Consider the following 14,206-nt stretch of genomic DNA (forward strand, 5'->3'; position numbering starts at 1 on the left):
TAGCTCTTGTAAATGTGAACAATCAATGCGTCTTTAAAATCTTGAGGCACAGCTTCCTCGCTCCATATTTTACTTAATAATGCATTGAGTGCGGCAAGAAGAGATAGTCCACCTTCCTTCAGCACCTCACTTGGAATGCCATCAGAACCCGGGGCTTTACCAAGGGCATCTGCTTAATGGCACATGGCGCACATGCGACTTCTTCCCAGGAAGAAGGTCTAGAAGGTCAAGAATCGTCCAGGTCTGAGGCTGTTGGCCACTGCGCTATGTCGCCAAGCACTGAGTCATCAAAAGCAGCTGGTTCAATACCAATTGAAGTGGTCGACCCAGCGTCTGAGGATCTCAGCCTTGTCAGAAAGTAGAGATCCATCAATGGCACGTACAGGTGTTGAACCAGCTTAGACTGCCTTAATCATATCGGTCTGCAGCAAGTTGAAGTTCCTCAGTTTTTGACTGCCACCATCTGATCATTTCACGCAGGCGGGTCTGTGCTGCATTTCTTGCCGGAGTATATGCTGACTTCTTCGCAGTGCTGGATTTATCATTGACCCACGGCAAGTGAGTTGTGTGCATGGTGTTCAACAGGGCTTGCGCTTTAACATCCTGGACCGTCAAACCAGTCCTTATGTTTGGATGCGGTGAAGCCGAGGACTTCAGCAGCTGTGTTGTACATGATAGCCCTGATTTTGGACCATGTCTCCTCAACATTAAGGGTAGCTTGATTGTCCAAGGTGCTGAGCCTGTCTGAAAGAGTCTGACAGAAGTTAATATGGCAAGAGTCAACGCGAAGCTTAGAACCATTGAGTCGCTTCCAACTTTTGGCTTTATGTCGACGAGATGGAGCTAGGTCCAGAGACATCACACTACGCAGCAGTCGGTGGTCAGACCAACAGCTTGTGCCTCGCATGGCTCGAGTTGTATGGACCTCCCTGAGATGTCCTGCCGGGTGATGATGTGATCCAACACATGCCAGTGCTTTGATCGAGGATGTTGCCACGTGGTCTTGTACTTGTTCGCCTGCTGATAGAAGGAGTTTGTGATCGCCAGCTCATGTTGCGCACATATCTCCAGCAGCAGCGTGCCATTTGTGTTCTCGTTTCCCACTGAGTGTTGCCCCAAGACTTTCGGCCATACAATGACATCACGTCCCACACGCGCATTAAAGTCTCCCATAAGGAAAAGCCGGTGTTTATGAGGCACTGAACGTAAGGCAGTGTTAAGGTGTTCATAGAAAGACTCCTTCTGGTCATCACTGGCAGTCATTGTGGGTGCATAGGCACTAATCAAGACAGCACTGTTGCCATTCTTGAGCATCAGCTGCAAGGTCATCAGCGTTGATGACAGGCCGCAAGGTTGCACTTCAAGGAGTGGTAGCAATGATGTCTTCACTGCAAATCCAACTCCAGCCTGCCTTGGCTGACCTTTGGGCTGCCCAATGTAGAAGAATGTATAGCCGGCGTTGACTTCTGTGAGTTTGGTTTCTCCAGAAATTCTTGTCTCACTGAGAGCAGCAATGTCTATTCTGTATCTCGCCCATTCGTGACGATCAGAGTCCAAAAGTGTGCGCATATTCCAAGAGGCTAGACGCAGTTTAGTCTTTATCTGTTGTACTTTTTGTCGACTGCAGAATTGGATACTCAGCAGAGTGAGTGGAAAGAGCGATGTTTAAGGAACCTATTCTATCCCCTTCTTCCATGGAAGATAGTAGCGCTGTCCCTAAAAAAAGGCTGCTCTGTCACCTGGACAGGATACGGATGGTACTGTCGTTCCAGGTCAGCATCAGACGACCATCACGCCCAGGCGGCCCTACGTGCAGGTTTGTGACTAAGTGCTCCAAGTGGTATCCTCCACCTGCACCCGTCGCCACTTGCCCACGTCGCAGGACTTGGCGTCTGTGACATACCATCACAATGAATGGATTATAGTGGGAAAAGCTTGTGGGACCGATCCCACTTTCTCTTCCAACAGTGACCGTTGCCAGCAAGCTCAGAACCTGAGACGTGCAGGCTGGTGACTGCTGGCGCAGCAAGCTGGCCGGAAGTGATCCCAATATGGGAACCCTACCGCCCTCCAGACTAGCTTGTGCCTGCTCCGCTGCGGTGCTGTCTTCGCAAATGTCGTGACGTGCCGAGTTCTAGCCAGAAGACACCATGGCAGTCTTTGCCGGAGCCCACTTGGCCAGTTATTTTCAGGGTTACTGCAAGGCCTTTCCACCTCGTGTAACGCCCTAGGTGATACTTCGGTGCGAGCACCTTCATCCCTGATGGCATAGCCCGAGTAGGCAGTCCCCTACTTAACTGTTCACCCCCTCACCACGTTGAGGTGTGGGTCGGACTCAGAGGGACTCAAGAATCAAGAATGGGTCATATTTCACCTCAAAAGCTAAATAAATAAATAAAAAAGGTTACATACTTTATATACTGTATTGCTATGTTATGTTTGTTATAGACACAAAATATTTTTTTAAAGAAATTAATATTTCTATTAAATTGATCTAAAGTGAAAGTAAAGACATTTATGTTACAAAATAATTCAAATAAAGATAAATAAATACAAGATTTTCAAATAAATGCTATCCAAATCAAAGAACCCTAAAAAGAACCCTGAAAGTTAAGCTCAGCTTTTACAGGAAAACATTTTAAAATAGAAAACAATTATTTTAAATTGTAATAATATTTCACAATTTTACTGTTTTAGTGTATTTTAATAAAATAATTGCAGCCTTTGTGAGAAAAAGCAGTCATAAGAGATTCACCCATGACAATAGGTTGAATAATTGAATAAAACGATTTTTTTTTAAAGGAACACTCCACCCATTTGCATTAAGCTTTGCATTGTTAGAAACCCAGTCATACTATTGAATGGTCGTGCAACACTCTCTCATTTTCCCCTGAGACGGGAGAAATCCGTATATTTACCTCTTACACTTCCTCCCACAATGACGCAAAAATCGTCATTTTGCGTCATTGTCGGAGGAAGTGTAAGAGGGGGGGATTTCTGTTGAGACTACAAGCACTAGTTCCCACCCTTTCAAACCCGCCCATAGGGGGTTGGACCTAATGCGCTAACAGACCTATCACAGATCAGTGCCAGTGCATTTGATTTCCAATGCCATCCTCTTTTTCCCGGACATGTCCGGCCGTTGAGATCGTCCAAAATGTCCGGGATTCGGCTTTTGCTTTCTGCGGTCGCCATTCATTGTTTACATGCACACCTTTTGTTTCAATCTAGCTGAATTCATTCCGATTGGTGAATCTGAATGTAGTGTTTACATGAACGCTAAACAAGTGATCGGTTGATGTGCGTTTTAACATTGCTAAGAAAATTCCCGCTCCTCCGTGAGAGATGCGAGACCGGTGCGTCTCAGTAATGACGCCACCGGCCTCGCGCCGTTCTCCCGCGCCCCTCAGCCTCGTCCTGCTCGCCACAGTAAACATGATGAATGGTGTCTGTAGAACGCAAAAGCCGAATCCCGTACATTTTGGGCGATCTCGAAATCCAGGGCAAACTCATCACGGAGACTCGCTAGTAGCTTAGCTTTGTTGTTTTCAACTGCCCTCTCTTACCGGTAGGCGTAGCATGGGAGTGGCCTCCTAGGGCAGCGAAGCAAGTGCATTCTGGGAGTTGTTGTCTTTCATCCACATAAGCCAAAAATACATTTTCTGGCTTTTCTTAGTCTAGAAAGCTCCAAATTCAAAAATAATTTCACATTTCTTCTACATAAATGACCTATTTTAAATACACATTCATCTTTCCAGATGTGGAGTATCCCTTTAAAAAATGGAATGAAACCTGACTGAAATACCAGATAAAAAGGTTAAAGAATAATCAAATATATATATAAAGTCACACACTGTTGTCACTGGATTCATACAACTGTATAAAGAGAAGTCAAAATAATATTTGAAGAATGTATGGAGAATATTTCAGGTGAGACGATGAACAAGAGCAAGAAAAAGAAAAAGACCGAAAGACTTGAGTGCTTTTGGACAGCTGCACTAAGAAACTCACAGACAAAGACAAAACATGGACAAAAGGCAGGTGGTATCCTTGAAGGAGGTCTACAGCAAGCTGCCCAAATGTATGACAACTCTGTAACATCATTATCTTAAGGAATACAACACATACCCACCACACTACAAGGGCCACAGGTTGAGACCTCAAGTAACTCAGAAATGTGAATCACACTTGCAACCTTAATTCCAAATTCAAACTGAAATTTAGCCTGATCCAGCTCTGTTCCCCCTGAGTGTGTCTGTAATTTGTTACACTTAAGTTCAGCTCAGGTCATTGTATATGTGTCTGAGAGGTGCAGAGGTCAAGTCAAGGGTGCAGGTCCTGTTGACCCAATGCTCCATGTACTCTGAGTGTTCCCCTTTCTTCCATCCAGACCCAACTGGCCCCCGGGGATTTCCCAGTCCCTCGTGTCAGTCATCCGCACTGAGGAGGGCCCAATGACACGGGCCACTGATGAAACAAGAGACGAGTCCACCAGGGAAGAAGGGAGGGGGGGCATAGCGAAGACCCCAAAGACAACCGAATGATTTGGTTTGAGTGGAAAAGGAGTATGTTGTCATAATACTTGTTGCTTCATAAAGAGGAACAAGACTTGATATAAATATGTTTTTCTTATAAATCACTAACACACAAGTCAAATTTAGATTTTTACAAATGGACAAAATAGCGGCAAAAAAATTAAAAAAAGATTGGATGGTAAACAATTATAATAGATGGATGAATAAGTCTGATTGAGTAAACACAATCACAAAAATGTCATGTGAACCCTTATTTGAAGGTTTCTAATGATATTCTACTAGGTGTTGCTTCTGGAAGTTGTGTTGCTCTATTACTGTTAGATCTTACCGCGGCATTAATAGTCTCATTGATCGCCTTAGAGTTTAGCATTCAGGGTTTAGCCTTGGATTGGTTTTCCTCATATTTAAAGGATAGGACTTTCTCAGTTAGGGAACTATTGTTCTTCTGTTGCCCCCCTTGTGTGTGGGGTTCCTCAGGGCTCAATTTTGGGGCCAGTCTTGTTCTCCCTTTATATGCTTCTATTAGGTACGCTTCCATGACATTCATTATCATTTGTATGCTGATGATTCTCAAATTTATCTACCATTGAAACGTGGGGAATTTTCTCTGTATAAATGTCTGACTGAGTTTATTCTATTTGGTAAAAATGAATGTGTGGAGGATGTTAATGATCGTCTGGTTGCTTCCAGCGAAAAAAACTTTCTAGTGTAAAAAACCTTGGTGTCATTTTTGACTCTGAGCTGACTGTAAAGTATTGTATCTGGTTGTGATCCGGGTCTCTCTCACACCTGCAGCTTGTTTAACATTCAGCTGCTAGGTTTCTAACTGGTACTAAGAAGAGAGGGCACATACTGTAACTCCTGTACTAATCAAACTACACTGGTTACGTCACTGTACTGGTCATTATACGTTACAGAATTCATTATAAATTGGTGTTATATGTATTCAAAGCTTTGCATGGCTTAGGACCTGAGTTTATCTGATTTAATCAGTCTGCATCAATCAAATAGGTCTCTTCGCTCAAATTATCAATTATATCTTACTTTTCCTCGATATTGTTTGAAATGTAAAGGTGACCTGGCCTTTTTTAGAAGCTGTAAGGCTTTGGAATGAGCTTCCCCTGTCCTTAAAAACACATCCCATACATTAAATGTTTTTCAGAGTGCATTAAAACCTATTTGTCTTCTTTAGCATTTAAAAAAGCTGTGCAATTTGTTGCTTGTTGTTTTGTGGTACTTGTTTTTTATGCCTGTTTTCATTTATATTTCCTTGTACAGCACTTTGGTTCCATATTGTGGTGTTTGAAAGTGCTTTAGACATAAAGTTTGGGTTGAGTTGAGAACTTGTGCAGAACGCATGAGATAAAATTCCACCTGAACATATTCTATTTTAAATAGAAATGGCCGTTTAACATTATAAATGTCATTTTTCATTAAATGAATGTGTCCTTGCAGAATAAGTCCTTGATTTCTGTCAAAAATGTGATGAGGTATTTATTTGTATAGTTCATGCAGGATAACGAAAAAGGAAAAATGTATTGTTATTTTTAAAAACATTTTTAGACTAAAAAAAAAAAAAAAAAAAGATTCGAAAAAATGGGGGAAAAGGATAAAATCATGAATGGCTCATCATATAACCATGTTTAAATCAATAAACTATTAAAACACATTATGTTATTTATAATGAAAAACAGTAGCCTAAAAACATAGAATAAACCCTGGCTGGTTTACTGGTCTCCCACCCCAGTCAAACATAGGCTACAGTAATCTCAAATAACACAATACAGTAGACTATATAATCATGCCATTAAATCAAATGACTATCAAAGTCATTTACATGTTTATGTTAGTCAAAACATCAAAGTGCACTTTAAAGCATGACAAAAGATTATTGAAACATAATGATTATTCACATTCAAAACAATTATTATTATTGCGCTCAAGAACATATTCAGCATGGCAATAGCCATTAAATTATTAATATATTGATAATAAAACTAGATCCCTTATTCTAGATCATTTTGTATCAATATTGAATCAATATAACAGTACTAAACTACGCTAAAACTATAGTACCTAAATGTACTATAGTTAAATGTTTGGCTAATGTTTGTGTGGCAGCTTGTCTACTTATCCACCACCCACATAATACCGGATGAACTTGACAGAATGAACGGGAAACGCTCGCATGTTTAGTCTTTCCGCGTCTATATTTATCCAGCAGCAGTCGACTTTGAATATTAGTTCATCACTTATTTCTTCACAATACGGAAACACGACGTATAATAGCGTCATGTGAGGATATATCTTACGAAACGCCTGAAATCACCGAGGACAGTGAGGAGGCTAGCTTTTTGATATCCGTTACAGCGGAAAAATAAACATGTCGGAACCGAGATTAAAGCGAATAAAAACTTGCCTCCCTCTCTGTAAAACACATTTATCTACTGCTGGGAGTCAGGTCAGACAAAACTTCCCGACTGTTGTGGAGGAAAGTCTGTGTGGAGTTTCCACTTTACTCATGGAGGTCTCTTACAGACTGGAAGCGCTGGTAAGAAGAACTCTAGTCTACTGTAAACATGATGCGCATTGACAGTTACATTATAACACCCCAAATCATCCGTGTAGCAGTAGGCTATTGTAGAATAAACTGCATTCATTTACAACATTGCTTTAAAAAGTTTTATATTTATAGAGTTCTATGCCATTAGTTAATTGCGTTTTATGGAAAAGTTTGGGTTGTTGTCAAGATGCGACCAACACCCTGAGCCAATTGTCGCCCTAAAAACACTGGGTTTTATCACTGTATAACTTTCATCAAAACATAATTGGGACAAATAGGTTGTCAATCTTTTTAAAATTTTACTTTTCATGTTGGTTTTTTAGAGTTTTGAAAAAATGAGAGTTTTGCCTAGCCTATATTTTCAATAAAATTTTTATTCCATGACACAAAATAGCCTATCAAATGGCATATCCAAATTATGGCTACTAAATTATGGCTACACTTTGCCTTGTAGTGTAGACAGCTTAATGGTTTGTTGTTGTTTTTTTGCTTGATAAATCATGAATATCAAATCTCACCACAGTCATGAGGGTCTAATGGGGTCCTCTCTGTTGGTTCTTGTCAAATGACAATAAAATGGCTTCTTATCACATGACAACAAATGTTTTTAACAAAACTGCTTTTTACATAATAATAACAACAATAATAAAGTTATTCTCTTGCCAAGTTTTAGTGTAACCTAACATTCCTAAATCTTTTACTAGGGCATGTCTACATATTTTTAATAAATTAGTAGAATTTGTCTATAAATAGTTCACAATGACATTTACTTTATTGGTTTAAATAAACAAACATAATGGACTGACAGACGGACCCACATTCTTCACTTACAGGAAACTGTGGTTGGCAAAATCATTACACTGTTTTCCAGTTAGTTTCGTTTTAAATCAGTCTGTCTTCCTTTCTGTTTTAGGCCAAAATCTTTGAGCAGAGTGACTTGTCTTTACCCAGAGTGGCTGCGTATTTTCATCAGGAATCAGTGAAAGAACAAGAACGGGCAGAGGCAATGCTGCAGTACCTGTCCCAGCGGGGAGGGAAATTCTGCGGCAAGAACATTCAGGTATAACTCGCCCACCTAACCTGTTAACCTGAGGACCACCACAAGACTTGGCACAAGTGACCCATATTGTTTCTTAAAAGAAATAGCACCTTGTGGAGCAGTCCAACAAAATTATGTTCTAAGAACAAAGACTTTTGCTAATGTTACTTTTGAATCTTCTCTGAATGTTCTGAAACTAGTTTAAAATGTCCGTCCTACCGATGACTGACATCACAAAATTTACCTGTATTTTAGAGCAGATGTGTGAATGGTTTCTTACCGGTAAAAAGCCGGAACGACATTGCTTGTGTGAACAGTATATTTGTGTATTTACCGGTAAAGTCATTCTGCCAGTTTTACGGTAACTTACCGGGATTGCTGTGTGAAAGGGGCTTTTGACAGAACGTTAGGTTAGAATGTTCCTTGTTAGCTGGGATAGAAGGCATCTCATTTATTTAAACTCATGTTGAAAAATGCGAAATAGAAAACTCGGAGCCTAATTATTAATCATAAGCCTATTTTTCCCCCATAAAACCTGAAGATATCCTTTTACTGTTTGTATGGGGCAGCAGCACTTAAGGGGGGTGGAGGGCCGAGAAAAAGAGAGCGATGGGGGTAAACTGGCAGGGGTTTTTGCAGAGATCTCCCCTTTAATGCCTGTTAGGGTATATGTTTCCCCTGAGTTCCAGAAAATTGGGGAGATTAATGTGAAGGCGGAAGGACAGTGCATTAATTGTTGTTCCAGATGGATTCTGTGGCACTTGCAATGCTGTCACTTTACACTGCGTCCTCTATACTGTTTTCTCTTCTTTCTATTTTTTTTTTTTTTTTACTATCCAGTATCCACCCTTCCCTGATTTTATGACTCGTGTAAAATTGATCCGGACTGGGACTGGTGAGGGTCCATCAGCAGCGATTTTGAACACCTTGTTATCCGCTCCTCCGCGCTGGGTGATGGTTGTGCACACTTGGAAACAATTGTGTGCTGTCTTTGTTAATTGTAGCTCAATTAAAATTGGACTGATATGAGGATTAATCAATTTAGATAGTTTTTTTTATCAAAGCTCTTGAAACAATTTTAAGTTACTTAAATTACTTAAGTTAATGCTAATTTATTTAAAAAATACAATAAAACAGTAATGTTGAGATATATTATTACAATTTTATATAACCATTTTCTATTTGAATATATTATTTAATGTAATTTATTCCTGTGATAAAAGCTGAATTTTCAGCATCATTACTCCAGTCTTCAGTGTCACATGATCCTTCAGAAATCACTCTAATATGCTGATTTGCTGCCCAAGAAGCATTTCTTACTATTATCAATCTTTAAAAAAGTCACGCGTTGGTTGAAATAACACAAAATAAAGGGCTGCATCTAAACGCAAGCAGTGAAGGTAAACTTCTTAGAAAAGCTAGATACAAAAAACACTGGAACAGAAAAAACAAACTAATAATGACGAGATCACACAATGAACAGAAAAAAAAACACAAGGCAAATATGTAGAGAAACTAATGAACGTCAGGTGCAAATGATAATCAAACGGTGAGTAACCAAGGAACTGAAAACACAGGAAACTGAACTAAACTTGTGAAAACCCATCCAAACATACAAAACACAGAAATACTATAACAGAAAACAGTTGTGCTGCCTAATATTTATTTATTTATTTATTTATTTATTTTTTTCAGAATTGAAAGTTTAAAAGAACAGCAGATGTCTTTACTGTCACGCCTGCGCACATAGATATTCAAACGCGCATACCTATAGACTAAACACGTAATACGCATTTGCACGCCATCAGCGTTCTCACAGGTTCGCGTTTTTAAATTTTGCGCAGAGAGAACTTAAGGGGTTTCTGTTAGAACGGTGTTGTGTTAGCGGCCCGTAAGTTAATAACTAATGATTGCTACGACGGAAGTGAATCAATCAAAACTAACTTAAACTGGACAATAACTTTATTCTAGAGCTGCTGTAAAGCCAAAACAATCTCTGTTACTTTAATTTCCTATTATCACTGTAAAGCTGCTTTGAAACAACCTATATTTGTTAAAAGCGCTATATAAATGAAGGTGACTTGACTTGACTTTTGGTCCATTTAATGCAGGCTTGCTGAATAAAAGTATTAGGGGCCGTTTACACAAAACCATTTTCAACTAAAAACAGTAAACCTTTTTGTACGTTTTAGCTGTTAATTTTTTAACGACAGTGGCATTTTGGGGTCCTGAAAACGCAAAACTTTGAAAACGGTTTTCAAAGTGCAAGTTTTTGAAAATGATACCGTTATCATCTCAGTGTAAAGTACAAAAACATGACTTTGTAAAAATAACGTGATGTGTATTACGTGTTCAGTCTATAGGCGTGTAGTGTTTCTTTTTAAAGTGACATCGCCATCTACTGGTCTGGCATGAATAATACCTCGTTTTTAGTCGTTTTCGCGGATTCATGTGAACGGATATCATTTTGACAACGTTGTCGTCTGTACGCAAAAAACGCAAATGAAAAACGTTTCAGTTTTTAGTACATTGTTGTCATGTAAACGTACCCTTATTTCCTATAAATATATAAATGGACAAATAAAAATGTATAAGCTTTCCTGTAGCTCAAAACAGTAGAGCATTGGCACTTGCAACGCCAAGGTCATGGGTTCGATTCCCAGGGAAAGCGAGAACTGATAAGAATGTAAATGTGTACCTTAAAATGCAATGTAAGTCGCTTTGGATAAAAGCGTCTGCCAAATGTTTAAATGTGTAATGAACTTTTTTTTTTATTTCTGAATTAAAAAATATATATATATTAGAGCATATTGCTGCAACTGTTATCACAATGAAGAAAATAACATAATTAAAAGAATGAAAATCTTAAAAAGAAAAACTTTTAAAGTAGTTTGCATGATATTTTATTGTTATTTATTAGAAAAAAATGTCACAAAACATTTTAATTTCTTATTATTATTTGAAAAGAATTATTGTAAAAGAATTGTAAAATGTCTTGTGGTACGACTTTTTTAATAAATAATTTGTGATATAAAAAAAAAAAAAAAAAAAAAAAATATATAAAAAATCACCTCAAAAATCACGTTTTACCTTGAAATTATTTCAGTATTTCAGTTACCTTAAGTATAACAAAACAAGTATTTCTAAGAACATGGCACATGTGTTTGAAACGAAACAAAACAAAAAAAATAAGATATATATTTATGTCTATTATTATAATATGCCTTCCAGTGATTCTAACATGAATGAATGAATACCAAACCAATTGGCCAGACTCAAAATTTAGTTGAGAAAATCACATGTAACTTCAATGGCACTCAAAGCTGTGTTATATTGGCCTTGTCCCAAATGGCACACTTGACATAGACCTGCATTCTCACATGCGTCTGTAAAGTCCAGAAGCCTGTAGGGTGTTTTTAGGGTGTGTTCACACAATTGCTCTGTTAGTGCGGTTGATTTGAATTAGTGTGAACGCTGCCATCTGAACTCTGGTGCACCAAACAAGCGGACCGAGAACGCTGAAAAGATGGGTCTCGGTCCGCTTCCTAACGAACTCTGGTGCGGTTCGACTGAAATATAAACGCAACAAGAACCAAAGACATCTAAATGCACAAAAATAGGATATGAAATCACAAGATGCAGTTTTTTTTCTCGTCATTTACACATCGGTACAGGCGTCAGAAACGCCGTCTCCTCGCAGCAGATCTTCATTTGTGTGTTTGACGGAGGGTTTCCAGCTGCTGTTTTGACTCCTTTACACATTTTATTAGCTCTTCATGATTTCTCCACTGGTCAAAATATTATGTACACACATACTGTATTGAGGCCAGCACACAGCTTGTTTTGGATTTTTGGAAAGTTCCGTCTTAAATATATGTTTTTTTGTTGTTGTTGTTTTGTATCTTTAGATTCAGTCTTAAAAATGAAAAGTGAACCAAGACGAAAAAAATATAATTTTCTTTTTTGGTCCAGACCTAAAGAACAAAGAGAACCGAGCTATAAGTGTGGACACTCCCTTAGATTTCAGAAGGGTGCTGAAACAGTACTGACCAATCAGCATCCAGGACCGAAAATTATATGTGGTTACATTTTATTTGACAGCACTTTACAGTGTCCTTGTTACACATGTTACACATGTAGTTACTGTAGTAATAGCTATAAACTTTTTCATAATTACATGCAACTAACCCTAAAACAAACCCCAATCATAACTCTAACTCTATAGTAAGTATATGTGGTTAATTATTATTACTCAGTACTTAAATGCATAATTACACTGTAACATGGACACCTTAAAATAAAATGCAACCCTTTATTTTAAGGTTACATTGTACTTACTGAGTAATATTAATTTACTACATGTACTTACTATAGAGTTACAGTTAGGGTTAGTTAGATTGTAATTATGCATAGTAACACTTTATTTTACAGTGTCCTTGTTACATGTGTTACATGTACTTACCATAGTAATAACAGTAAATTATCAGTACTCAGTACTTAAATGTATAATTACATTGTAACAATGACACCTTAAAATAAAGTGTAACCGCATACTGTTATTACTATGTAGTAACGTGTAACTATGTAAACAAAGTGTTACCTTATATTTTTAAAATGTAACATTTACATCAGTTTAGTCTATACTTCTAATTCTGAACACACAGCGGCTTTTATACGTGTGGTAGGTTTCTACATTAGGCTTATGACTAATTGTATGTTTGTGCGCAGAGGCCAGTCACTGAAAATGTGTGTGCCGTCCTTCCGGGTCTGGAGATCATGCTTGACCAGTGGAAGGAGGAGATGAGCGTCATGGTGGAGTTGAATCAACTGGCTCGTGAGTACGGAGATCCACACACCGCCAGCGTGATCAAAAGTCAGTTCGTTGAGCCCCTCGTCCCAAAGGTCAAGCTCGTCGGTGACCTCTTGACCAGCGCTCGCAGAGTGGGCTGCACCAGTGACGGCACAGGTGGCTTCGGCGAGTACCTCATCGACCAGCTACAAGAGACCCTGACTGCCTAGACTTCCTCTTCGAATCGTTTAGGAAGCATGCATGTGTATATAGCACTTAAACAGATGAATGGATGGATAGACTGAGGCACTCACAATAATGCAAGTTTTGTATGTAACAAGTATAGTCACTTCAATTGTAGGTGTAACTTTGGTCGCCCTTTAGATTAGAGAATACATATTCACTATTAAGTAGTTGCTTGTTATCATGCATATTACTGGATGTTAATTAGTACTTATAAAGCACATACCTTTTTCTGCATGACCATATAGATCCCTTGGTCCTACCCAATACCTAAACATAACCACTACAACAACTTCCTTAGTTACTATCAGTAAGCAGTAATTAGGGGTTTATTGAGGGAAAACTAGTTAATATTGAATATGTGTCCCCTAATCTAAAGTGTTACCATTATTTTATTATCATTCCTGTAAAATCAAGGTATTCTTCAATGACAAGAATGAGAAATGTATTAGTGCTTCAGACCATACATTTAGATGCATTTATATATGGAACACTGCTTTGTCCTGTTTATTCTCTGTGTGAGAGATTTTATTTGTATTATTTTCTCAAAACAAAATATATAGGCCTATGTTTTATTTGCGTATGAATTTGATTTGTGAACATTATTTCAAATGAATTTTACGTTATTTTAAGTTTTGACTTTTGCATATTATCCTGCAGTGGTTTTAATAAATTATGTCCACATTTCATATGCCATTGTGTATTTTTGAACAAGTTGTCAGGCTGACGGAGTTATTATTGTGCACTTTTTAACATACAATCTTACTTAAACTCCAGCTGCCTGTATTCAGGCAACAAGTAGGCCTACTAACACAAGACAGATAACGCAGCATTTTTGGGACTTTTGAAACAGAATTGAAGTTTTTAACTCTCATCCGGCTCTTTAACGCCCCCTATTGTAGGACTGTTGTGCGTCCATCTGCTATTGTAAGAAACGCTAAATAAAATGGGCCAAATCATAAACAGATCATGAACGGCAACACTTTACCTAGTAGTAATTTTCTGTGTAAATAAATAAATAATCAATTAATTGATAA

The 14,206-nt window shown here is 38.4% G+C and overlaps 1 protein-coding gene across 1 annotated transcript; it reads left to right on the plus strand.

Annotated features, from left to right (window-relative positions):
- Nucleotides 1-6,692: 6,692 nt before the first annotated feature.
- Nucleotides 6,693-13,858, plus strand: LOC311070556 (ferritin, middle subunit). Its single transcript, XM_084094468.1, has 3 exons — nucleotides 6,693-7,086; nucleotides 8,012-8,158; nucleotides 12,866-13,858. The coding sequence occupies exons 1-3, from the start codon at nucleotides 6,919-6,921 to the stop codon at nucleotides 13,154-13,156; spliced, it is 606 nt and encodes a 201-aa protein (XP_083950594.1). The 5' UTR covers nucleotides 6,693-6,918; the 3' UTR covers nucleotides 13,157-13,858.
- Nucleotides 13,859-14,206: the final 348 nt, after the last annotated feature.

Source organism: Abramis brama, assembly GCF_963993115.1.
Source record: "Abramis brama genome assembly, chromosome: 20".
NCBI lineage: Eukaryota > Metazoa > Chordata > Actinopteri > Cypriniformes > Leuciscidae > Abramis > Abramis brama.